Source organism: Natrix helvetica (assembly GCF_964273705.1).
Source record: "Natrix helvetica genome assembly, chromosome: 1".
In the NCBI taxonomy this organism is placed as follows: Eukaryota; Metazoa; Chordata; class Lepidosauria; order Squamata; family Natricidae; genus Natrix; species Natrix helvetica.
The window spans coordinates 363,058,302-363,085,453 of NC_138548.1; the positions used below are offsets into that span (position 1 = coordinate 363,058,302).

Below are 27,152 nucleotides of genomic sequence, written 5' to 3' on the forward strand. Positions count from 1 at the left end.
CATTTGTCAGAAATGGTTCTCCTGCTTGGGCGGGGGATTCCTACCTACAAGATTCCTTCCAACTGTGTTAATCTGATAAAATATGAGCCAAAAATGTGTGTCAGCAGCCAAAATTAAAAAATGAGATCCTAGGTTGCATTAATAGAGGGATAGAATCGAGGTCACATGAAGTTCTAGTAAAGTTCTTAGTAAAGGTTTTGGAATATTGCATCCAGTTCTGGTCACCACAATATAAAAAAGACAAGACCCTGAAAAGAGTGCAGAGTAGAGCAACAAGAATGATTAGGAGGCTGGCGGCTAAAACATACCAACAATGGTTACAAGAATTGATATGTCCAGTCTAATGTAAAGAACCGGATAGCAGTATTCCAATTTTTGAGGATCTCCAGAACAGATGAAGGAAGTCAAACAAATTTTTCGAAGCACCAAAAGGGAAGGCAAATAACAATGGATGGACACTGATCAAAGAGAGGAGCAACCTAGAACTAAGGAGAAATGTCCTAAGGGTGAGAGCAATCAACCAGTGGAATAGATTGTCTTCAGAGGGTGTGGATGCTCCATCACTGGAGGCTTTCAAAAAGAGACTGGACAAGCATATGTCTGAAATGATATAAGGTCTCCTGCTTGGACAGGGTTATGAACAAGAAGACCTCCAAGTCTCTTCCAACTCTATTATTCTGTGTGTCATAGTTCCGAGTAATTAACTCTGGGAAGTCAGAACTCTGACACATTGTTCAGATTCAAGAAACCCTTTAATAAGTACATCATATTGGTACTTAGAAAGCTGAAGCTAGCTCTAAATTATTCCTGTAAATAGAGATAGTTAAAATAATAGAATCCCCCCACCCCAGGTCTCTCAGGTCACATGGGTCAATCGGTCTAGTCGTAGGTTCCCGCCCAGCTTTGACATAAGTCCATTGATATGACCTTACTTCACACGCTGGGTAGTAGATGTTATGACTAGTCAGATGAGACACCATATTCCTAAATTTCTCCCTCTCCCCCTTGAATGGCTACCAAGAAATGAAGCAGAAGTAAGCAACACTTCAGTTGCAGTTGTTTGGCAGGTGGACACTATATCTATGTCTATGATTAAAATATTTCTGAAAATGATCTCAAAATAGTAGTTTGCAGGCCAAATGCGAGTTGGCAGTATGATATCTGTGAAATAAAGGCAAATGAATAGATAAAAATGTTAGGTGTGAATGTCTTGGTTTGGAGAGAAACTAAGTCAAATATAAATTCATTTTGAAGGCACCACACTTTGAAAAGACATTGCACAAATACTGGATCAGCTTTAGAGATGGAGAATGAAACCAAGGAAAGAATGAAAAGAGCTGGTCTTAGAATTAGGGGAGGAGAAGTAGAAGAAGAGACATGTTGGTCTATTGGACTGAAAATCTGGAGGAGATGGAATCTGGTTGGAGAAGGGAGGGTATAACAGTAACAATAACTGAAATTTGTTACACAGAAGTTATTCCAGAGTGTTGGACATGGAAACTGAGCTCAGTCACAAGAGGAGAGATTCTGATTGAATGAGATGAAAAACATTCTAAAAGGAAGAACAATTTTAGGGCTGATCCGGTGAATCAGAGAAATTCAGTTTCCTCTTCACTGATTGTTTTGATGCAAAGGCCCAGCAGCCATCACTTAGAGAAACTTTAACTGAGATTCCTGGAGATATGAGGGGTTAAGCTAGATAATCTCAGTGTCTCCCTCAAATTTATGAACATACAATTCTAAAATGCTAATCACAAATTCATAAAGATAGGAGTTTATTTAAAATGCATATGTATTTTTTAAATTAACATTAATATCAAAATATACACGTCATGGTACCCACTCTTTGGAAAATTATCCATAAGTGATAAGATGGACCAAACGTGTTGGCCTTTTGAAGCACAAAAAGGTTGAGATAGTTTCCTTTTCTCCTTTTTTGTTCCTTAACCAAAGGAACCTTAACGAAATAAAGTAAGTTTGATGGGTCATTGTCAGGACCCCATACCTGCCATGGCTGCAGCCTTTGAGCCCCCAGCTTCCCTTCTCTCTCTTTCTTTCTCTTCTTGGATATGGAGGAATACGCAGCATTCAAGGCATGGGCTACAGTATTAATGAAAGAATAAATATGGTGGTTATATCGGTTCCAGATTTTATTTCTTTTCACTCTGGTCGTCAGTAGAGATTTCTGAGTGCATCTTTTCCGGCCTTTGACAGAAATGAGGTCTTCTGAAAAAGAACAGAGAAAAGATTGATCTCCAAACTGTGGTTGCACACAGAGATCTGGTTCAAAGGAACTACTATTTTGCCTTTTTCTCAATTGAAAATCATAGGTCCAAACACTATGGATATATTTCAGAAATGTGTGTCTTTTTATATGCAATTCCCCAAGGGCTCCAATTATCCAGACTTTCCCTTCAATGGGTTCTGGCAAACTTTCAAATGTTGAATGGAAAGTACGAAGTCTGTCCCAAATGGAAAAATATTTTATGATGTGAACAAAGACATTGACTTGTCTCCACTTGGAAATGGCATCCCTGAGAGGTGATGTATGTCCAGCTGGTGAAAATTGTTGTGATATAACAACACAAATTCCATTTTTGACAAGCATAGGAGTCAATGTCCTCATGGAATTCTCTCCATTCTCTGTGTCTGAAGCAAAGAGACCAATCAAGGTCCATCTGAAATGGAGAAGCAGTTGGACAATTGCTGGGTAGAGGAACCCTTCTTTGGGAAGCATCCGGTAAAAAAATGGGAATTGACTTTTATCACTCAGAGCCTCTGAAACAATTTTATAACTGATCTGAAAAAGCAATGAAGAATGCTGTATTTAAGATCTGTTATTGACTTTCAATAAATCCAACTTTTTTTGTCCTGAACATATTAGAATATTGCATTCTTGATTAGTTAATATTACAGACAGAATATTAGCAAAACTAGATAAAAATTACAATAAAAGAAATGAAATAATAAAAAAATCAGAATAAAGAATGCAAATGACTTTTTTTTCCTGAAATCAGACCCACATTTGCAGATTCAACTGAATTGTTTTGGTCAAGTAAAGAGCTGTATTTTATTTAAGTTTTTAAGAATCTGTCAACAGAGGTTATATGTTGTTGTTTTAATATAAGGATTTTGATTTCTACACAGACCTTCTCCTTACTTGTGTGCAGTAGATGTCCCCAAAGCAATGGTGATGGTGTTATGAGATGATAGGCCTGCTTTCCTGCTTTCTCCTTCCCCAGTGTCAATCCCATCACTAGATAATATAGCTACGCTGGCCATGGAGGAAAGCAATTCTCGAATGCCATAGAGTGGATATGGTTGAATTTATTGTTTACCTATCGTACTGATTCACTCTTTTTACTAGATAAAGCGGTACACCACAAACCTGTGGGACTTTATAGGCATCTGCTAATGTTGAGATCTGGATGGAGATGTCCCTGTCAGCTGCATCAAGAAGAGCCAAAATGTTCTCCTTCCTTCCACAGCTGTAGTTGGGAACATTGGCTTCTCCAGTAGAGAGCATGTCCAACAAGGAATCTGAAGTGCCAATAGTGTTCAAATAGTTGTCATGCATGTTGTAGCCAAGTGTGAGATTTTGCAGGAGCTGGGAATTCTTATTGACCAGTTGAATAGTGAAAATAAAGCGTAGGAGTTTAGACTGGTCAGTAGATATTATACTGTAAAAAAATGTTCATTTTTTGTCATCACCATTACCATCATCATGAATAGCAAAATATATTTTATATTTTAATACATTTTTGCTTGACTAATCAAAATAAATCATAGCACTTTTCAATGAGTAGTAGATAAACTCCTGTAAAAATGAAAAAAACAAACAGCTGTAAATGTGATTATGTTACTATCATCAACAACAGAACCAACATTTTTTTTCAATTTAATCTGCTTGTCTTTTGAAGCTTACAGAGTCGTAATCCAATACTGACTCCAAACCCAGAGACAAATGATACTCACCCATCTCCATTCAATTTTAATGAATGTTGGGAAGATGGAATTGATACAGTCCTCTGCATGGGTTAAGAAGTGCAAATACACTATTCATTGTGGCGGTACTAATTTTCATTTGCCCAGTAATCAGGGTTCAAAATAATTGAATAATTACAGTAGAACCACCATAAAGGGAAGAGGATGTTTCAAAAGTGACTCAGAAACAAATCCTAAAAATAAGTTATCCTGTATTTGTATAAAGATCTGGAATTAAATATCAATGAGGAGCTGTATTTGAAATGAGCTGGGCAGTGAAAAACTACAATAATCACTAATTTAAACGAAAATCGGTATTCAAGTCATGAATTCCAGATTGAACAGAGAGAGGAAAATAATGTGGACTGGTTTCAGGGTTTTTTTTTCTGTCTCATCTTTGGATTTGAATCTTTTCCTCAAAATAAGACAAAGAAAGCATGGTAATAAAAATGATTCAGGAAATTAGACAGGAGAGGTGCTGCCATATCCAAGTAGAATAAGGAAAACATAATGAGGCATTAGAAATATAAATAGAGGGAATGCAACTCCATTATCCTGAATGACTTACGAGTGAGACTGACTAGAAGGAGCTGCATTGAAAGGGAACATTATATGAGATATTCTTGTTGCAGTGATGACTACACTAATGAGGTGGTCTCCTGGGCTGTAATAGCTCCATGGTTTTTCTCTATCCTGGTATTCCAAAGTCAGTGGACATTTCATTCTAAGCTTCCCAGAGATTGGCTGGGACAACAGTAGAATTAGAAGCAGGAGGTTCATAATACATGGGGTTCAATCACTCCCCTTCGTGTTTCTAAACAAGAAGAAGAATTGAGGAATTAAAAGCCCTCTCACAAGAGGTGATTGGACTGAAACAGAGAAAAACTAAGCTTCACCTAGAAAAGAGAGAAAAGTACATTTAACAGCATAGCCTCTGTCTGCCCTAAAATTCACATACTACAGAGTGTGACATAAAGCATTTATCCTTTTGTAATGCAAGATCCCCCCCCCCCCCAGTACTTCAGTCTGATGTTTACATCAAAGGCAGTCACTGGAGAAGTAGAAGGAGACATCTCAGAGAGCAGGATGGTGATAATTACAGTGAGAAGCAACTTTTCCTCTGGGGATCCTGAACTTCTTCCTTGGCTCCATTTGCAGAAAGGAACCTGGAATAGAGCATATTTAATGAAAAATAACAGATATACCCCCAAGGGCAGTGTTCTGTAGTGGTTGTGGTCTTTCCTATCAGGACCTGTCCAGAAAATGATGCTGGAGGAAAATGCAGCATTTCAAAATCTATGTTGTTAACTTCTGCTATCCTTCAACATGGAATCTTTTCTCCAGAGACTGCTGAGTAAGCTCAACCAGAACTATAAAGTTTGGTGTCACTCTATTTTGAGGACACTAAATATTTTTGGATTATATCCTTGTGTAAATATGAAGAAGGATACAGGGCCAATAGATTTTTTTTCCTTGACACCATTTTGGTGCCACCTAAAAACTGGTTTGAAGTGACATGGGTTGGAGACCTTGTTATAATATGCCAACTTAATGTCAAAGAGCTCAGCAAATCTAAGAGCCAATACATTTTCAAACTTTTATATGGCAGAAATATATTGTGTGTATATATATATATGCATGTACGTATATATGTATGTATTGTATTTGTACTGATAAATAAATAAATGGAGACTAGTATAGATCTATTCGAGCTAATTAGCTCTCATCAGCTAGCCATACCCTTATTGGGATTTGAACCTGGGCTGTATTATATCTTAGGCAGGAGTCTTAGCCACTAAGCCACAGGCTCGCCTCCTTATCAGTTGAGCCAGGGAAATAGGTATGTATTTGTGTTACAACCCCTGGTATGCCTAAATATGGGAGGAAGGTCACTACTCCCTCTTTCTGTCCTTCGGCTCATCACAGAAGACCATGCAGGCAGAAAACCATACTTTTTTATTTTTAATGTTGCCTTTTTATATTTGTGTTGTATTTGTACTGATAAATAAATAAAGGGAGACTAGTATAGATCTATTTCGAGCAAATTAGCTCTCATCAGCTAGCCCTACCCTTACTAGGATTTGAACCTGGGCTGTATTACATCTTAGGCAGGAGTCTTAGCTACTAAGCCACAGGCTCGCCTCCTTATCAGTTGAGCCAGGGAAATAGGTATGTATTTGTGTTACAACCCCTGGTATGCCTAAATATGTATGTGTGTGTGTGTGTGTGTGTGTGTGTGTGTGTGTGTGTGTGTGTGTATAAATAAAATTTATAATTAGAACATTATTTTTAATGTTGCCTTTTTATATTTGTGTTGTATTTGTGCTGATAAATAAATAAAGGGAGACTAGTATAGATCCATTTCAAGCTATTTAGCTTCCTCCCATATTTGGGCATACCAGGGGTTGTAACACAAATACATACATACATACATACATACATACATACATACATACATACGTGTGTGTGTGTGTGTGTGTGTGTGTGTGTGTTTTCGTAGATTTTCACGGGTGTAGGTATGCTGGTTTTGTTGTATTCGGGTCTTTTCCCGTGGGAAAATGGGAGGGAGGATTCCAAAGAGTTGGTGGAGGATTAGTCTTTTTTGTTGTGCAATGTTACTTGGAACCCTGACGTTAACTCGAATCTTCTTTCAAAACTCTAACCAGCTCCTTGATCACCAGGGTGCTGTCCAGGGTCCTGAGCACCAAGCACTGACCTTTCACCTTGGTGATGTAAAGTCTCAGGGAAGATAATGGAGAAGAAGATGATAACTGAGGAGGGAGCTACGGGAACCAGCACAAGGGTCTACCTTGGCACCATCTACTCCCCTCCCGAGTGTGCAGTGCAAGCAGTGGAGGCCATAGAAGTGGGATGTTGACAGGGTGCCCATCCAAAAGAGCCAGCACCTTGGCAACTCACACAGCCAGACCCCTCCCAGTGGGGAGAAGCTGCTGATACTGGGCCACCTCAGAAGATGGGAATTGAGGTGGCACCACCTGAATCCAGGATGGGGACCTGTCAGACAGGGCCCTCCCGGACCCCCAAGTGGAGGGAGCTGAGACCTCTGGGATTTGACAACTCCAGGGAGTGGGCCCTGCAACCACCATCACAGTGTCAATCACTGAGAGGTCTCCCAGAACAGTTCAATCAGCTCAACATTACCCTAGACTGGGCAACTGAGATGGATTCTGGCTCAGCCCACATTCACCTTCCTGGATCCAGGGCCCGCAAGTGCATAGAGTGTAGTGATGGTGTCTTTCCACTCAGGTTGAAGCACATCCCCGCCTCCCCTGGTGGGCCCAATCCATCAGAGTGACAGCTTGCTCTGGAGCCAGGGCACCAGAGTAACCAGAGCCAAGGGGGTTGCTGGAGCCAGCCACCCATCATCACCGAATGGTCTTTACGCTTCAAATTCCCCCAGGCTGAGCTTTCTACCCTGGGCAGGGGTGGGTGCAGTGCCAATGGATGCTGGTGCCGGTACCGCAGCAAGGCCCGGTTCCACTACCCACTCCACTTCCCATTTCCAGTCTGTGGCATCGTGGGGGTGTGTGCTTCTACCACCTGATCTTTGACTTTCTTTGGGGTGGGGAAAAACCCAAAACTTTCAGATTCAGGTTTTCCCAAATGTGTCAATATGACATCTCTAATAAAATGGAACTTTGAGAAATTGCTAGCCTTGGAGTCTTCTTTTCTTGGGGGTGTTACTTGGAACATTGACACTGGCTAGATTATTCCTCAAACAGATCTATAGGCTACATGGGCTACCCTGTAGAATCATATCAAACAGGTAGTCTAATTCATGGCAGGGGAATTTATAAAGGCCATTTGGTCATTGCAAGAACTCAGCTCGGCTTTTCATCTGAGTATGAATGGGACAGCGGAATGAGCCAATGCAATGATAGAACAATACTTAAGATGCTATGTGGACTACTAGCAGTCCAATTGGACAGAACTACTACCTTTTGCAGAGGTGGCATATAACAATGCAGTACACAGCAACATGGAACTATTTCCTTTCCAAGTCATAACTGGGTCCCTCTCTACAAATGTGTTCCAAGGAAAAGAAGGGGACCTACAGCCCCAAGCCAATTTCTGGTGGGTGTGGTAAAAAATGAGGATGCATCAACCACTACACTTTGAGCACTGCCACCATCAGAGCTCCAGACTTTATTTGATAACAGACTTCAAAATATAAAGATACTTAGTTGCTGCTTAATTTGTGTGGGGGCAGTGGTGGGATTCAAATTTTTTAACAACCAGTTCTGTGGGTGTGGCTTAGGGGGACATGGCTTAAGGACATGGCCAGGTGATCATGTGACCCGGTGGGTGTGGCTAGGTGGTCATGTGCAAGCTACAGTTCATGGAAACAGGAAACAGAGATTGAACAGATTGCAATTTCCTGCTGTCCATGAGTACCAAGCCAGGTCAGTCACTGGCGGATGTATAAAAAGTAAGATAAGTAACTTCCTGATCAAAGCCTCCCACCTCTTTGTCAAAAGCCTGCGGTCATAAATGGCAGTTACACAACCCCAGGACAGTGCAACGGTCATAAATACATGCCAATTCACAAACAGCCAAATTTTGATCATGTGAGCGTGATGCTGCTGCAATGGGCATACATGTGAGGACAGGTCATAAGTGTGAGGAGTGTGTCATAACTAACTTTTTTCCAGCCCTCTGAATAGTCCCTATGTGTAGGGAAATAAGCTCAGCCACTCCTCGACTCACGACCACAACTGAGCCCAACATTTCTGTTGCTTAAATGAGATGGTTGTTCAAAGTGAGTTTGGGGTTGATATAGGTTGGTTTTCACAACTACAAATACAATCAAGATATGAAAAAGATAAAAGGGAGTATGGTTTTAACTTGGGAAGTTCAGAGTTGGATAAGATACTTATGGGAATGGAAGAGAGAACAAACAAGAAACTATATAGTTATCTATTAAGAATTAGGCTAGAAGAAGAAGTGGGCACATACTGTCACTGCGTTAAATTGTTTGCTAGCTGAACTGAAAGAGTTACTGCGCAGGTCATAAGTTTTTGTCAGCAATGATTTATTGTGCATGCTTAACATGTTTATATACATCACACATTCCAGAGACTTCTTTTCCTTTTGATCTTTGTTCATCTTCAAGAAGGCGGACTGTCAGTGTTCCAAATATCATGCAGAATTAAATCATTGTCCAAAGCAAAGTTGTCCTTAAACCTCCAATTTAATAAGACAGACATGTTGGCATTATGCTGTGAAATTTCAACTCTAATGTACATCCTGTGGATTCACCCAGTTGAAAGTTCATCATCTATCCCCACACCCCATAATTCATCACATGGTCCAATCTTCATCTTCCACGCTGGCATGTACACCCCTCTGCTTCCGGCCAGGTGTCGAGGTGCGGAGACAAAAGACGACCTTGAGCTTCTAAGAAAATCCATAACAATACATTCCACAATCCTACTACTTTCTATCCCCCCTCCCAACTACTACACTAATGAAACAGCATAAGAAATTAATAAAAAGTGTGGCAGGCCAAAGATCCTAAAAGGAACACAACTACAGGCTTGACACGGACAACATTTGCTCTTGCCAAAATGTAACAATTTGATAGATTTGTTTTATTTCTATTTTCTTATTTTTGTATTAAAGTTTGTTTTCACTAGAACACGTTTTCGGGTTTTATTTTCATTTTAGCTTCTTGATGATATGCTGTTTGGAAAAAGCCGTCGAATCCTAGACCTCATTAGTTCAGGGTGAAATCTTCCCCTGACACATACAATGTTAGCTTGGGCAAAGAACTTTGGCTAGTTAGAAAAATGGCAACAACTATGGTAAAGGAACTATAAATTAACCATGTCAATAGCTTGCAAAGAAAATTTATACGGAGATCACTTCCGGTCCCCGAAGGTGACGGACGTTGTTGTCTGCTGCTCGTCTCTCCAGTGGGCTCCTTTTAGGAGCACAGGGGGTCTTGGAGGGACCACCTGCCATAGGGCGGCTTACTGAAGCACCTGGAAGCATGCAGCAGCTGTCAGGGGGTCTCCAGTCTCACCTCAGGAACTGGGGAGCGAAGGGGATGCATAATGCAGCTGTCGGCTCCCTGCACCTTCGCTGAATGGATTCCCGGAAGGAAATAATCAATTAGAAGTTGCAGTAGAAGTGTCGGAGGTGAGAAGTTTGCTCTAATATCTTTTAACACCATTTAATTGATGAGCAACAGCTTTTTACAAGTTGTGGATTCAATCTATTTGAAGTTGCAAGATTGGAGGGGGTTTTTTTTTCACCCCCCTCGGGTAAAGCAGCTTTTGGACTATCTCTCGATCTCGGAATGGAGTGAGAGAGTAAAACGTTGAATTACCCACTTGTACTAACTATGTGAGAAAGATTTACATCACAATTGCAAGAAGTAATTCCTGAACTGTTTTAAAAGCCTTTGCTCCCTGGATCCCTGTGAAAGGGGGAGACAAGATGGCCCACTTCCATCTTCTTCTTCGCTCTTATAAATGAAATTAGCCTTTTGAAACTACCTTTGAAGAAACTTCTGGCTCTGTATTATTATTACTTCCCGAAGGTCTCCTGGAGCCCCCCCCCCCTGTTTTGTGGTCTTTCTGGATTTGGACTATTTGATTTTCTTCTTCTGGCTTGGAACTGTGACTAAGGATTAACATTCACTTCTGGGCTTGTCTGCCTCCTCAGCATCACCCAGCTGCGCATTCCACAGATGCCATTTCTTTTGTATAAGACTTGTACTTACCTCTGAACTTAACAAATGGGGCCCAGAAAGCCACCTCTGGGTAAGGCAGCCTCAGCCCCCACTTCCTCTACATCCAGTCCAATGACACAACAGACAAAAATTTCATCATTCTTACAACAAGAAGGGTCTGAAGAGAGTTCAAAGGACTTATCAGTTACCCAAATGTTCCAGGCTCTTATGAAAGGAGAAGAAGAACTGAAAAAAGAGGTGATAGATTTAAAAAAACAGCTCAGAGATGTACAGCAGCAAACATCAGAGAATAAACAGAGGGTTGGTGTTCTGGAGGAGGGCATGGTTGGGTTGAGGGAGGAGGTGAAGGCAACTCAGAAGGGGAATAGAGAATTGGAAAATTTCATGGTAAAGATGGAACTTTAAAGAATGTCCCTTTTTCTCAGATTCCAGAACCTACCCAAGACAGAAGATGAAGATCTTAAGGATACTATATGTACAATCTTAGCAGAATATATTAAGAGAGATAAAGAACAGTTGTGGTGAGATATGGACCTGGTTTATATAATCAATTCAGAATATGCCAGAACACATTATGTTCCAAATTCTGAAAAAAAAAATAAAAGAAAAGAGGAGGAAGTATTCCTCCCTATCAAAGAAATTATATAATAAAGGAATTTGGTTTAGATGGTTATTGCCAGAAGGAATGTTGATTTTCTGGGAGGGAAATAGAATTAGAATTAATTCAGTTGTGGAGGCAGAGGCCTTCATGAAAAAACACAGTTCCCTCCTAGAGGACGAAACTATGAGAGTTTGAAAAAGGTGATAATATACAAGATATGAGGGAGGGAGAGGCTGTGGCTCCGCCAGGGGACAGGGAGGAGGGAGCAATATTGAAAAAAACTCAGGTCACAAAAATAAATGTATTTGAAATATCATTGTAATTGTTGATATATTAGAAAGTGGCAAAAGAGATGGTTAAACATATGGTTGATACAATGTATAACAAGACGCTGTTTCTCTTATCTTTTACCATTTGTTTTTCTTTCTGTAAAAGTTGTGAGATTTGGAAAGATTTCTACATTCAGCACGATGTAGCTGCCAAAAATTTTTGTATATCCACCTACCCTTCCCTGAAAATGTTTAAAAACCAATAAAACTCTTTTAAAAAAAAGAAAATTTATACAAAATGTTTTATAGATGGCACATGTCATTGAAAAAATGATGCTTAAAGACAAGTCAGCAAAATTTTGGAAATGTCAACAAGCAACATATTATCATATGTGGTGGACATATGCAGAAGCAAGGAAATATTGGACCAAAATAAGAGCATGGCTAGAGAAAATGTTACAACAAGAAATAGAATTTAGACCAGAGACATTTTTATTGTGTAATTTCCCAGAGAAACATAAGAAAGAGGACACCTATTTGATTATACATGTAACTACAGCAGCAAGAATAATATTTGCCCAAAATTGGAAATTAAATAAGTTGCCAACAGATGTAGAGATAATAAAAAAATATTAGATTGTGCAGAGATGAACAGGTTGATATTGAAAATAAAGAATAAGAATGACAAATGTAAAGAAGAATAGCAATTATGTGAATGTATACTTAATATAGTATGAAAGAGAATTAAAAAAAAAACAGTTGAATTGCAAGATAGGGCTGGGATTGCTTTTCCCAGTGGCAGCAGCAGCAGGTAGGGCAGCCTGGTGGAGTTGACCGGCCGAGGTTTTTGGTGGTGGTAGTGGCAGCTGCCGGCCCCAGGTCAACTCAATTGGTACTTGCTTTCCCAGGCAGCACTGGGAGGTAGGCCAGCCTGGTTGAGTCAACCAACCAGGTCTTTCGGCAGTGGCCAGGGATGTGTGTGTGTGTGTGGGGGGGAGATTTGTAGCTACGCCATGCACCACATGGGATGGAGATGTGGCAACAGCAGAGCTAGCAGGCGAGGCTAGGGATATCGGGGGACAGCACAACGGCAGCGGCCTAGGCTGTCCTGGGAGTCAACTCAACTAGGGCTTGTTTGCAGGCTCACCTGAAGGACATCAGGACTGCAGTGGAAATAAGGCAGCAATGGCGGGCAAAGTCAGGCAGCAATGTTATGGTGGGTGAAGTCAGGTTAGCAAACATGCGGCGGGTGAGTGGACAACAAGATAATGAATGACTTCTCGGGAATGGGCAGGAAGGGGTGGGAAGGGGAGGGGTGGTGCATTTTACCAGTTCTCCAAACTGTGCAAACTCGGAATAAATGAGTCTTCCTCAACAGTCTCGGGAGATCAGACACCATGATGAAGGACAGCAGAAGTCAATACCCTGGGTGTTGGCCAATTTTCCACCACCAGCATTTTCTGGACCTGTTCTGACAGGAAGGACCTTAGCACCTTCAGGTGTGTATTTGTGATTTTTCACTTAAATGTCATTCTTCGGTTGACCCTGTATACTTGTAATCTTGGAAGAACATTACAGGATTCAGGATCCCCAGAGGAGAAATTATTTCTCATTGTAATTATCACCATCTCAGACTTTGAGACATCTTCTCCTACAGTGACTGATGTTAACATCAGACTGAAGCAACAAGAAAGGGATTTTCCATCACAAAAGGATAAATGCCACAGATCACTCTCATTGTGGCAGAAGTTTTAGGGCAAGAGAGATTATGCTCTTGAATGTATCTTTCTCTGCTATTTAGGTGAAGATTGGTTTGTCTCTGTCTGAATCAGGAAAGTGTGGATGTTTTCAATTCTTCTAATTCTTCTTGTTCTTTGAGATTGATTCAGCCTTGTAATTTATGGATCTTCTGCTTCTGATGCTGTTGGTGTCTCAGACTGTTTCTGTGAAGGTTAGAAAGAAATGCCCACTGAATTTTGACATTTGGGATGAGAAAAAACCATGGAACTATTACAGGCCAGGAGACTATTTCATTGGTATAGTAACTTCGGAAACACACACTCCACGTGTAACTTTGCCTTTCAACAGAGCTCCTTCTAGTCAATCTCACTCGTAAGTTGTTCAGGGTGAAGGATTTACATTCCTTCCATATGCAGATCTAACTCTCTTATTTTCTTCTGATTTCACCTATTTCTATATTGCAGGATCTGTCTTAATTTCTTGAATAATTTTGATTTCCATTATTTCCTCTTTTCTGGGATACACTCAGATCCAAACCTGAGGCAAATAAAACCTGAAACAAGTCCTTATTATTTATCCATTCCCATTCAATGTGGAGTACATCCCTTGGATATTGAGTTTGGTTATGGGAGTGATTTCCAGATTAAAATAACCATTCATTTATATTCAATGCCTGATTCTTAGAGGAATAGAGGATGATGTCTTTGTACAATTGCTTTTCTGGGTCACTTATGAACCAACCACTTCATGGTTGTATTTTAATAATTGGGTGATTTTGAATACAGGTTACTGGGCCAATGAAAATTTGGATTGCTACAAATAATAGTGTATTTGTGATTCTTAGCAGATTCCCAATTATCTCCATCCCATCTTCTCAATGCTCATAAAAGTTACATGCTAATAGGTGGCTATCATGTGCCTTTGGCCTTGGATTGGTATTGGCTGAAGACATAGTAGACTTGTAGAGACAAGGAGGGTTACATTGAAAAAAAATATGTTGATGACTATTGTAATAACATGAACCTTTTTAATAGGTTGTCAACTTATTTTAAAGTGCTAGTCCTGATTTTTGCCTTTCAAATGGTCAACAAGAATCACCAGTTCCTGCACAATCTCACACTTGGCTACAGCATCCATAACAACTATTTCAGCACCTTTGCTACTTCAGAAGCCTTGCTAGACATACTCTCTGCTGGACAAGCCAATGTTCCCAACTACAGCTGTGGAAGGAAGGAAAACATTTTGGCTCTTGTTGATGGAGCTAAACTGGAACTCCCCATGCAGATGTCTACATTAGCAAACCCCTACAAAGTCCCACAGGTTTGTATGTGTTTCTCTAGCTGGCAGAGTGAGTAAAGAGTTTGTGGGTGAGTGATAGATCCAGGCATATTTTGTCTTTGAAATTAAAGAGCTCATTTTTCACTATAGCCTTTATAGGTATCATGGCTGTGGTTTGTGACATACAGTGGGGAGGTGTTACCATCCAATTGCTTTGTGGGCATCTACTGCATACTTATGACAGTGAACAGAGGCTTTATGTCCAGTCAAAAGGTCTTTTGTAAAAATTGAAGGTGCAGCACTGTGGATATGTTTTAAACAAAAATCACTGAACTATATCTTTCAAAGATCCTGGAGCACCGGGGAACTACCAAAGAACTAGAAAAGAGCTGATGTAGTTCCCATCTTCCCAAAAAGAAAAAAGAAATATTGATCCAGCAAACTGGATCTATCAGCCTGACAGACCTAGCAGTCTGACATCTATACCTGGAAAAATTCTGGAAAAGAAAATCAAAGAATGTTTCTGTGAAAACTTAGAAGCAAACAGTCATAACCAAAAACTAACAATGTCAAAAACAGATAATTGCCGAAAACTCTGATTGTGTGACAAAGTGACAAAATTAGTGGACAAAATTAGTGGACCAGAGAAATAATGTAGCTATATGCTGGCATTTGATAAAGTAGCCACAACCTACTACTTGATAATAAAGAAAAAAACAGCATCACCACCAGATGGATTCATAACTGGCTCTCAACCACACTCAACATGTAGTCCTCAATGGAACTGCATCTACATGGATGGAAGTATTCAGGGGAGTACCCCAAGGCTCTCTTTTAGGCCCAGTACTCTTCAACATCTTCATCAATGATTTGGATGAGGGTATAAATGGGGAACTCATCAGATTTGCAGATGTCACCAAGGTTGCAGGAATAGCAAAACACTCCAGAAGATAGGCTTAAGATACAAATTTAAACTTTGGGCACTATCTAACAAAGTGAAATTCAATAGTGAAAAATGTAAGGCTCTACATTAAGGCAAGAAAAACCAAGTGCACATGTATAGTATACGGTAGATGGCAACTCGTTCAATACTAGTAACTGTGAGAGGGAGTCCTAGTGGTCAATGGTAAGAGCCAGCAGTGTGCTGCAGTTGCCAAAAAACTAATACAATTCTAGGCTGCATCAACAGAGGGATAGAATCAAGATCACATGAAGTGTTAATACCACTTTATAATGCCTTGGTAAGGCCTTACTTAGAATACTGCATCCAGCTTTGGCCACCACCATATAAAAATGATGTTCAGATTCTAGAAAGAGTGCAGAGAAGAGCAACAATTAGAGGATTGAAAGATAAAATAAGTAAAAAAGGATTGCTGAAATTGGGTATGTCTACTTTAATGAAAAGAAGAACTAGAGTGACATGATAGAAGTCTTCCAATATCTGAGGGGCTGCCACAAAGAAGGATTCAATCTATTCTTTAAAGCACCTGAAGGCAGGACAAGAGGCAATGGATAGAAACTAATCAAGGAGAGAAGCAACATAAAATGAAGAATAAACTTCCTGACAGCTAGAAGAACTAATCAGTGAACAACTTGCCTCCAGAAATTTTACATGCTCCAACACTGGAAGTTTTAAATAATATATTGGACAGTCATTTGTCTGTCATTTGTTTCCTGCCTGAGCAGGATGTTGGACTAGATGACCTCCAAGGTCCCGTCCAACCCTGTATATTCTGTTATTCTGAAATCTTGCAATTACTGACCCATTTTTCTAATAAATATTGTAATTCCAATACATGCTAGTTTCCTCTGGAGTAGAGGTGAGAGTGGGTAGATGAAAGATTCAGTTCTTGCAGAAGAAAAAGCAGGCTTTAGACAGAGTTGATCAACTATCGACAATTGCTTTGTCTTTTACATTTCAACCGTGAGCTACAAATATCTCCTTTACTGCAACTAGAATATTAAATGTGTTCAGATGCCACTCCCTACTAGAACTTATGATATAACCTAGTTTCATAATAAAATGCCTGCAAGAAAACAAGCAAGCTCAGAGAGCACATTTTACCTCTGAACTACAAGTATACCTCTCCATCAATTGTGTGATTATTAATAAATAAAACTCAAACTTATGATCTTTGGAAATGACATAATAAAGAAAGATGGCTGTTCAAATATGGGACAGCAGTGTGAATTAACACAGTTTCTTATCTAGGGATAATTTTCATTTTTATATATGTCTGTCTCTGTCTCTGTCTCTGTCTCTATCTCTATCTACCTATCTACCTATCTACCTATCTACCAGTGGTGGGTTTACAAATTTTTTAGAACCTCTTCTGTAGGTGTGGCCTGCTTTGTGGGAGTGGTTTGCCGGCCATGTGACCGGGTGGGAGTGACTTGCCAGCCATGTGATTGAGTGGGAGTAGCTTGGCAGTCATGTGACTGGTGGGCGTGGCCAACTTGTAAAATGTGGTGAAACTCACTTAACAATGCTCTTGCTTAGCAACCAAGATTTTGGCTCAGAAACTCTGGCATTTGAAGCAAGCAAGTCTTAAAGCTGTCAGGTTACAAGACCCTTGCACCCCTAACCCTTTAGAAAAAAGAAACAGGGGTGTTCAAACTTGACAGCTTTAAGATTTGTGGACTTCAACTCCCAGAATTCCTCCTCTTGCTCTTCATCTTGATGATGTGCAGATGGGTGGGGGGAGGGAGCTGGAACCTGTTCTAAACGGCACTGTAGATTTGTGGAACCTCTTCTATAGAAGAGGTTAGAACTGGCAGGAACCCACGCCTGCTACCTTCCTACCTACCTACCTACCTACCTACCTACCTACCTACCTACCTACCTACCATTATGGTAATTTGGAAGAATGAAACAGAAATATGATTTGCATTCTTTATTCTTATTCTTTTTAACTTGCTTTTAAAATTTTATTTTTATATAAGGGCTTGTTAGTGTTGTGTACTATTGTGTATCATAGAATTCTTCATTGCCTTTTCAGATCAGTGATGGAATCATTTCAGAGGCTCTCAATGATAAAAGGCAATTCCTGTTTTTCCACCGGATTCTCCCCCAAAAGGGGATCACCTATCCAGCCATTGTCCAAATTCTCCTCCATTTCAGATTGACCTTGATTGGGCTCTTTACTTCAGACACAGAGGAGGGAGAGAATTTCATGAGGACTTTAACTACTTTGCTTGTCAGGAATGGAATTTGTGTGGTTATAGCACAACGATTCTCAGCAGCTGGACATAAAACACCTCTCAGGGATGCCATCACTAAGTGGAGACAAGTCAATGTGTTTGTGAACTACATAGAATATGTTAGACCATGGGACAGAATTCAAACTTTGCACCAAACATTTGAAACTATTCCAGGACCCATTGAAGGGAAAGTGTGGATTGTGGAAAGCATTGAGTATGTGGTAACGGCATCGGGGCGCCTTCACAAATATCTCCATAGTATTTGGTACTTTGCTTTTCAGGGGAAAAAAAGGCCAGAAGATGATGTCTTTGGAACCAAAATCTTGGTGCATATGGAAGGTCGGGATTTTCACTGCTTTTATTCAAAGCATGCTTTTTCTGTCAAAGGACGGAAAAGATGCACCCAGAAAGCACCATTGAAGCCTCTTGTGGAAAGAAGGAGAATGTATATCTCATTTCAACTCCATTTACACCATTTTATTAAGACTCTGGCCTATGTCTTGAAAGCTGCATATTCTTCCAGATCCAGGAGGAGAAACAAGAAGGGTGAAGAGAGGATGGGGGCTCCAAAGCTGCAGCCATGGCAGGTAGGGTGTCCCTAGCAGGTTCCATGAAAATGCAAAAGAGAGGGAGAGGAAGCGTCTCAAACTCCTTGTGCTACAGCTTGGCCAATCTTATCACTCACGGTATAAAGTTGTGGGGATAGGGGACAAGAGGTTTTGGATGACCCATCTCAAGACCAAATGGCTTTAGTTACAAGGATCATCAGGATCCATTAATTTAACATCTTTAGTTCTGGTTGGGGTTGCACTATCCCTGAGAGAACTGGTATGTAACTTTGGGATTCACCTGGACTTGGGACTGTTGCTCAAACAGCAGATGGCAGTCACAGCTAAGGGAGCCTTTGCACAACTCTGTGTTGTATGCCAGTTCCTCCTTTTCCTATATCAGGAGTTCCAGTCAGGGGTGGGATTCTACCGGTTCGTACCGGTTCAGGTGAACCATTAGCTCCGATGATCAGCTGGGAGCGAACCGTTTACCCTGACAATAAAATCGGCCCACCTGCCTGCCCTATTTTCCTACTTTTATCTTCTCAGCTGATTTGTGTGGCAGAGTGGGTTGCCACACGAATCAGCTGTGTTACTCCACCAAAGAAACGTGGAAGTGAAGATTTCTTCGGGCACGGACGCCCACGAAGAACGTGATCACTGAACTGATTGTTAAATCAGGAGGATCCCACCACTGGTTCCAGTGCTCAGTCAATCAAATTGTATTTGTACTGATAAATAAATAAAGGGAGACTAGTATAGATCTATTTCGAGCAAATTAGCTCTCATCAGCTAGCCATACCCTTACTAGGATTTGAACCTGGGCTGTATTACATCTTAGGCAGGAGTCTTAGCTACTAAGCCACAGGCTCGCCTCCTTATCAGTTGAGTCAGGGAAATAGGTATGTATTTGTGTTACAACCCCTGGTATGCCTAAGTATGTATGTGTGTGTGTGTGTGTGTGTGTGTGTGTATGTGTGTGTATATATATATTTATTATTTTTAATGTTGCCTTTTTATATTTGTGTTGTATTTGTGCTGATAAATAAATAAAGGGAGACTAGTATAGATCCATTTCAAGCTATTTAGCTTCCTCCCATATTTGGGCATACCAGGGGTTGTAACACAAATACATCCATCCATCCATCCATCCATCCATCCATCCATCCATCCATCCATCCATCCATCCATCCATACATACATACATACATACATACATACATACATACATACATATATATATATATATATATATATATATATGTTTTCGTAGATTTTCACGGGTGTAGGTATGCTGGTTTTGTTGTATTCGGGTCTTTTCCCGTGTAAGGTTGAGATTGTCTTTGCAACGTTTCGGCAGGATCTCACCTGCCATCTTCAAGCGTGGGCTCAAAATGCGATCGGAGCTGCCGTCTTTCTGTAAGTCTTGGTGGGAGGGGATGGAGTGCTGGCTTTGTTTCAGTAGGTGGAATGATTGGTTGTGTGGTTGTATCTGTCAGGGGAAATTTCTCCCTGAACTAAATGAGGTCTAGGAGTTGACGGCTTTTCCAAACAGGCATATTCTTCAAGAAGCGAAAAATGAAAATAAAACCCGAGAACATATTCTAATTAAAACAAGCTTTAATACAAAAATAACAAAATAGAAAATAAAACAAATCTATCTAATTGTTTGGCAAGAACAAATGTTGTCCGCCTTCTTGAAGACGAACAAAGATCAAAAGGGAAGAAGTCTCTGGAATGTGTGATGTATATAAACATGTTAAGCATGCGCAATAAATCACTTGCTGATAAGGGCTTATGACCTGCGCAGTAATTCATCAGTAACTATTCAGTTCAGCTCGTCTAGCAAACCAATTAACGCAGTGACATCCCTTCTTTTGCTAGTTGGGCTGACGTCATCAAATCATCAGATAAGGCACATCTTCTTTCGCAGATACTCGTGTTGAACTGTTGCAAGCAATTTGTTGAGCATGTCAGCAATCTGATCATGTGTAGAAACGTGGAAGTGAAGATTTCTTCGGGCACGGATGCCCATGAAGCACGTGATCACTGAACTGATTGTTAAATCAGGAGGATCCCACCACTGTTTCCAGTGCTCAGTCAATCAAGCACTGTGCATCTCATTCTTGGCCTACTGTAAGGCACTCTCCGTGGGGCTACACTTGAAGAGCATTCAGAAGCTATAACTAATGCATAAGGCATAAACAAACATGCATACAGTATCTTATTTGGCTTTCTTCTGTAGCTCTCTAACAGCTACATTGCTGCTATTCTTCTATCTGCTATATGCTGATTTTTCTTCTTTACAAGCTATGAACCAGAATGGATTTCTCTTTCTTTTGCTTTTACTAATGTGGCTCTCATAGACATTTGTTGCCTCTAAGAAGGCAGGTTTTATCAGCATCCATTGAACACTGACTCCTGACACTTTATGCCACCCTTCAGGTTTATGTTTCAGAAACTCCACCATTTTAGTAAACTTAGTCTGCTTAAATTCTAAAATTTTAATTTTAGTGTATGTTATATCAGTTTTAGATTTAATGTTAAACCAAAGGCCTTGGTGATCACTGGAATCTAAGTTTTCCCCCACCCCAACATCTGGTCCTCTATCCCCTTTTATCAAAACTAAGTCTAGAATATGGTCCCCCCACCATTTGTTGTGCATTTCACTGCTTTAGCAAGGCACCCTCTAACATATCCCTGCTCCTGATTGTAAGTGCAGTTAAAAGATTCCAATTAATGTCAGGGGTCTTGAAGTTCCACATGATTATAACCTCTCCCTTCATTGCCATCTGGGTTATCTCTTCAACCAGAATGCTATCATAATCCTCTGAAAGTCCTGGGGTCCTGTATATGACACCATTTCTATTGATTCTTTTCTTTCCCTTTTTAATTCGTTAGCAAACCCACAAATTTATCTGGGCCTGTTTCACTTTTGAAGATAATGGTAATACTTGTTCTCCCGACTGACAATATCTCAAAGCTAGACAACTGTAGAAGAAAGATTTAAATGTGAAAAGACCACCTGGGATATGAAACCAAGGTTTCTGATTTTAAAATTCCTGGATGTTTCTCTTCTAGTTCCATTCTTTCCTGGAAAAGAATGAGTTTTTCAATATTTCCCATCAAAAATTTTACTTGGACCAAAATGGAGATATAGCAGCAGATCTGAACGTCCTAAGTTGGGTCCCTTTGCCCAGAATGGAACCCATTGACAAGGAAATGGGGAGTTTTGAAAAACAGAGATTTACTGTCAAAAAAGGTGCTCTATCATGGCTAAACTTGCATCAGAAGGTAGGAGAAATATTGAGTGGGCTAAGTCTCATCACCAAGGTAATCGACTTCACTGAGAATTCAATGTGGGGAGTAGAAATCTCACAATTTTCTTAGATTGCTTGGAAGGCTTTAATACTATTGATCAAGGTGTCCTTTACATGCTAAAATTTGGAACAATATTTTAAGCTGATGCTGCACTGTTCAACATGGGATGGTGGGTGACAATTTTTAGGATTCAGGTCATTCATTCAGGCCCTTTTGTGCATCCTCTGTAATCTGGTATCTCCAGAAAACTAACGAGAGGGGCCCTCAAGTACCAATATTTGTGGTACTGATAGATTCAAATTTGCTTGTTCCTTTTTTTAAAAAAAGCAAAGGAAAATGCAATTCTGTTAAACAGTTCCCAAGTTCAGGTTTGGACTGAATCCAATGAAATTAAATCATGACTGGATAGATACCCACTTGGTCCCTGTAGCAAATGTGCCTTGGGATTCAGATTGTCCTGGCTGGGGACAGTGTCCACATTCAGAATTATCCATTGTTTCCTTTCACCCCACTGGGATAGAGCAATAGAACTTCAGTTCATTGGAAAGAGGTAGATGGTATTTGGTTCACCTGAAATCATAATAACTGATCTGATGTGAGATAATGCCCTGACCCAGAAAACCGGAGCACTGAAACATGACTTTGATCCAAAGAAAAGCCCTTCTTGATAATGGAAGTAACAAGGGAGAATTTGAAAGGAAATATTACTTAGATTTGGCCTTTGGCTTTTAAAAGAGCACTTCATCTGAAAATTCCTTGAATGCAATTGTATATTTTGATTGTTCTTAAGTGTCTCTGGGCTGAAATGAGGCTGCAAATTTCAGTATTGATAAAGATGGGTCTGTCTTTTCATGGCAATTGCTGTCACTAAATTGTAGTTTCTTCAACAGAAAGGACCTTATCTTGGATATCCAGCTGGGCCTTAGAAATCACTTTTTCCAACAAAGTGATCATAGTCACGTTCATCTTTGCAGCTAAAGATGCTTGACTTTTGAAGGGACATGTTTTTATGACTTTACCTCTATGTCATCTAACCATGGTTCTAAAAACTAGGCACTCAATTTTAGTCTCATTTGACCAAGAAGACAGGCATATAAATTAAAGAAAAGAAACACAACTAAACGAAGAACAGCTCCTGTAAGGTTGACAGCCTTGGTTAGTAAGGAACTTTTTCCTATGCATCTTACCTGGGAGACTATTTTAGGTTAATTTAAAAGAGGAGCAGCTTTGCAATGTTTTATGTAGTCTTGAAGAAATCTTTGTAGACTTTACCAGTCATGGATTTCCTTCTTCATCACAGTTTGATTATATTTTTATAACTCTAATAGAATAAAACTTTAATGTCTTTTAAAATAATTTTTATTCTAAAAGTTAATATACATTAAATTATGTATACACGGGGTACATAGGAATCAGTGTTAACATAGCCATGAGAAGGAACCCATTGGTGGTCATTTAATGCTTAAATCATTTCTTAATTCCATCCCTGTAGACTTTCCACCTCTCCATCCCTCCAGAAAAGTTCCTTATTGAAATGAGATATTCCAAAAGCAAAAGGGATGAACATGCGCGCGCTGGCCAGGTGAGTTCACCTTTTTAAAAGCTATTTTTCGCCTTCCCCAGGCTCCAGAGGCTTTATAGGAGCCTGGGGAGGGCGAAAAGAGGCTCCCCGCCCCCCCGGGAGGCTTCAGGGAACGTCCCGAGGCTTCCCTGAAGCCTTCAGAACACTTAAAACCAACCTCTGAGCAACCCGGAAGTGACTTCCGGGTTGCTCGGATGGTCGTTTTAAGCGCTCTGAAGGCTTCAGGGAAGCCTCGGGAAGGTCCCTGAACAGGCACGAGACGTGCGTCTCCATCGCCCGGGCCCGGATCGCCTCCACTGCGCGGCGCCTCAGGCTCGGCGTCCTTGTGCCTGGCCTTCACATCGCTGCCGCCGCCGCCGCCACCGCCGCTAGGACGGGCTCGGCCGAAGGGAAGTCCGTCAGGCTTCAGCCGCGCCGCCCTCCTCCTCCTCCTCTAGCCGCGCCATCACAAGGATTAAGGCGAAAGGGGGCGGGGGCGGGGAAAGCGAAGGGGGCTTTGCATGATTTTTTCGCCTTCCCCAGGCTCCAGAGGCTTTATAGGAGCCTGGGGAGGGCGAACAGAGGCTCCCTGCCCCCCCGGGAGGCTTCAGGGAACGTCCCGAGGCTTCCCTGAAGCCTTCGGAACACTTAAAACCAACCTTCGAGCAACCCGGAAGTGACTTCTGGGTTGCTCGGATGGTCGTTTTAAGCGCTCTGAAGGCTTCAGGGAAGCCTCGGGACGGTCCCTGAACAGGCACGAGACGTGCGTCTCCATCGCCCGGGCCCGGATCGACTCCACTGTGCGGCGCCTCAGGCTCGGTGTCCTTGCGCCCGGCCTTCACATCGCTGCCGCCGCCGCCACCACCGCCGCTAGGACGGGCTCGGCCGAAGGGAAGTCCGTCAGGCTTCAGCCGCGCCGCCCTCGCCTCCTCCTCCTCCTCCTCTAGCCGTGCCATCGCAAGGATTAAGGCAAAAGGGGGCGGGGAAAGCGAAGGGGGCTTTGTTGTCCTCCTTCTCCTCCTCCTTTCCCCCACCGGCTCGAACGCGGCGCCGGGGCCCGGCAGGCAGCGAACGAGTCGGAGCCTGCCGACTGGAGGAAGAGGGTGAGAGGCGGGTCCTGTGAACGGGGGCAGCAGCGGCGACAATAGTCGTAACTTGCCGGCGGGCCACCCCGGCTGGGAGACAAAGGAGGGGAAAGGTGGCAGGCAGCCGAGTTGCGACTATTGTCGCCGCTGCTGCCGCTGTTCACAGGACCCGCCTCTCACCCTCTTCCTCCAGTCGGCAGGCTCCGACTCGTTCGCTGCCTGCCGGGCCCCGGTGCCGCGTTTGAGCGTTCCGTGAAGCCTCCGGGGGGGTGGGGGAGGCTCTTTTCGCCCTCCCCAGGCTCCTATAAAGCCTCTGGAGCCTGTGGAAGGCGAAAAAATCATGCAAAGCCCCCTTCGCTTTCCCCGCCCCCGCCCCCTTTCGCCTTAATCCTTGCGATGGCGCGGCTAGAGGAGGAGGAGGAGGGCGGCGCGGCTGAAGCCTGACGGACTTCCCTTTGGCCGAGCCCGTCCTAGCAGCGGTGGCGGCGGTGGTGGCAGCGATGTGAAGGCCGGGCGCAAGGACGCCAAGCCTGAGGCGCCGCGCGGTGGAGGCGATCCGGGCCCGGGGGTGGCGGGGAGGTTTTAAGTGTTCCGAAGGCTTCAGGGAAGCCTCCGAACGTTCCCTGAAGCCTCCGGGGGTGGCGGGGAGGTTTTAAGTGTTCCGAAGGCTTCAGGAAAGCCTCCGGACGTTCCCTGAAGCCTCCGGGGGTGGCGGGGAGGTTTTAAGTGTTCCGAAGGCTTCAGGGAAGCCTCCGGACGTTCCCTGAAGCCTCCGGGGGTGGCGGGGAAGTTTTAAGTGTTCCGAAGGCTTCAGGGAAGCCTCCGGACGTTCCCTGAAGCCTCCGGGGGTGGCGGGGAGGTTTTAAGTGTTCCGAAGGCTTCAGGGAAGCCTCCGGACGTTCCCTGAAGCCTCTGGGGGTGGCGGGGAGGTTTTAAGTGTTCCGAAGGCTTCAGGGAAGCCTCCGGACGTTCCCTGAAGCCGGCAGGGGGGGCTCTTTTCGCCCTCCCCAGGCTTCTATAAAGCCTCTGGAGCCTGTGGAAGGCGAAAAAATCATGCAAAAATGGGCGCGTTGTGCGCGCATGCGCACTGGGGGCGTGTTGCATTATTGGTGCTGCACGCCCGCACATGACCCCCCCCCGTGCTCCCCCCACTTGTGGCACGCGAGCCAAAAAAGTTTCGCCATCGCTGAACTAAGTGAATAATCTGTCAGTAGTTGTATCTCCTGCAATCTTTTGTAACAAGTTAAGAGTGTATATAATTATCTAAGTGATTCCCAAAGGCTGTTTCATTAATGTTCATCTTGACCTATGGTTTATATGGATGGTTTATCATTGCTTATTTTTCTGTTTAGTCGCTGCCAGAGTCAAAATGTGTGGAAAGTTGTCAGCCTGGATTTGTCAAAAGGGCTCGAGAAGGAGAACTAACTTGCTGCTATGACTGCATTCCTTGTCCGGATGGGACCATCTCCACTCAGGAAGGTGGGTGACACCAAAGCAAAGAGCAGGTCTTATGGAAGTGGATTCATCCAGATCAGAGGTGGTATTCAGCTGGTTCGGACAGGTTTGCGCATACAGTAACAGAAATTTTTACTGGTTCGCTGAAACGGTAAATATGACCTCTGGCTTGCCCCACCACTGCCTGCCTGGTCGACTGGTAGCCACTCGCCCATAACTGCCTAATTGCCACTCACCCCGCCCGCCCGTTCACCAGTTCACCCTGCCCTGCCCAGTCAAAGCACATTCTGTGCCACTCACTTGTGCATGCGCAGTCTGTGCTCTGCAGCTTGCCTGCCTAAGCTGCCTTCTCACACATTGCCTGTGCCCCAATGGAGCTGCCACCTCCTAAATACAGTTAAGCCTGCAAGCCACGCTAGCCGTCCTACCATCCCCAGACCTGCCACGCCCCCTCCCATTGTCCCAAGGCTCACGTAGCTTGCGAAGCCACCAGCACTGCTCTATTGCAGGCCGTACAGCTGCAACCTAGCCAGCTTCCCCCCATCACTGCTCACTTCAGCCGGGTCAGGGAACATGCCATTCGGCTTTGGCTTTGCGCTAGGCCTCCACATGCATGCTGCCTCACTCACCTACCTTCACGCCTTGGTGGGGCTGGGAACAGGATGAGGCTTGACCATATTTTGCGCCAAGAAGCCTCCAGTCACCAGTTGGTAGTTTTCGGCTGCCTTCTGAGCAGCTCCGCTGTGACACTATTCCTCCGTCACATGAGGCTTTTCTCCTGGCCGGTGTGGCCGTGAGTGGCACCAGTAGGCAATGGAGTTTGCCATTCGCAGCCAGTGCAAAGAACAAGGTGGCAATGGCGGCGGCAGTCACGGATTTCACTTCAGGCCAAAAAAGAGGCCTGAAGTGAAGTCCTGTGATTGCTGCTGCTCCCCTTTCCTTATGCTAGCCATGCACGCACACAGTGTACCCCATTGCCTGCCGGTGTTTTCCATAGCCACACTGGCCAGGAGAACAGCCTGCTGCACCAGAGGGACAGCGTCGCAGTGGAGCTGCTCGGAAGGCAGCTGCTGCTGTCTGTTAAGGTACTTTGACATGTAGGGGAGGGGGGACTGTACAGGGGCAGGCAGGCTGCAGGAGTGCCTTCCGAGCAGCTTCACTGTGAAGTGAGGCAGAAAGGTTCAGCTTCTCTCTGCCTCAGCATTTCACCTGGCTGCTTCTCTCCTCCTTCTTGGCCTCATACACACAGAGCAAACATAAGACAGAGGAGAGAAGCAGCCAGGTTGAACGCTAGAACTGGCAGAACTTTTCTGCCGGTTCTGTGGATGTGGCTTGGGGGGGCATGGCTTGGGGGGTCATGTGACTGAGTGGGTATGACCAACTCAATGTCA

General features: G+C 42.9%; 1 protein-coding gene across 1 annotated transcript in view; it reads right to left on the bottom strand.

Moving 5' to 3' along the window:
• LOC309384239 (vomeronasal type-2 receptor 26-like) overlaps nt 1-26,858 on the bottom strand; it is a gene marked incomplete at both ends in the record, with an annotated part of 46,129 nt that extends 19,271 nt beyond the window's left edge. Inside the window, 2 exons of the mRNA XM_081937480.1 lie at nt 26,395-26,642; nt 26,732-26,858. Of these exons, the coding sequence (XP_081793606.1) occupies nt 26,395-26,642; nt 26,732-26,858 (375 nt within the window). The remainder of the gene's footprint in view (nt 1-26,394; nt 26,643-26,731) is intronic.
• Nucleotides 26,859-27,152: the final 294 nt, after the last annotated feature.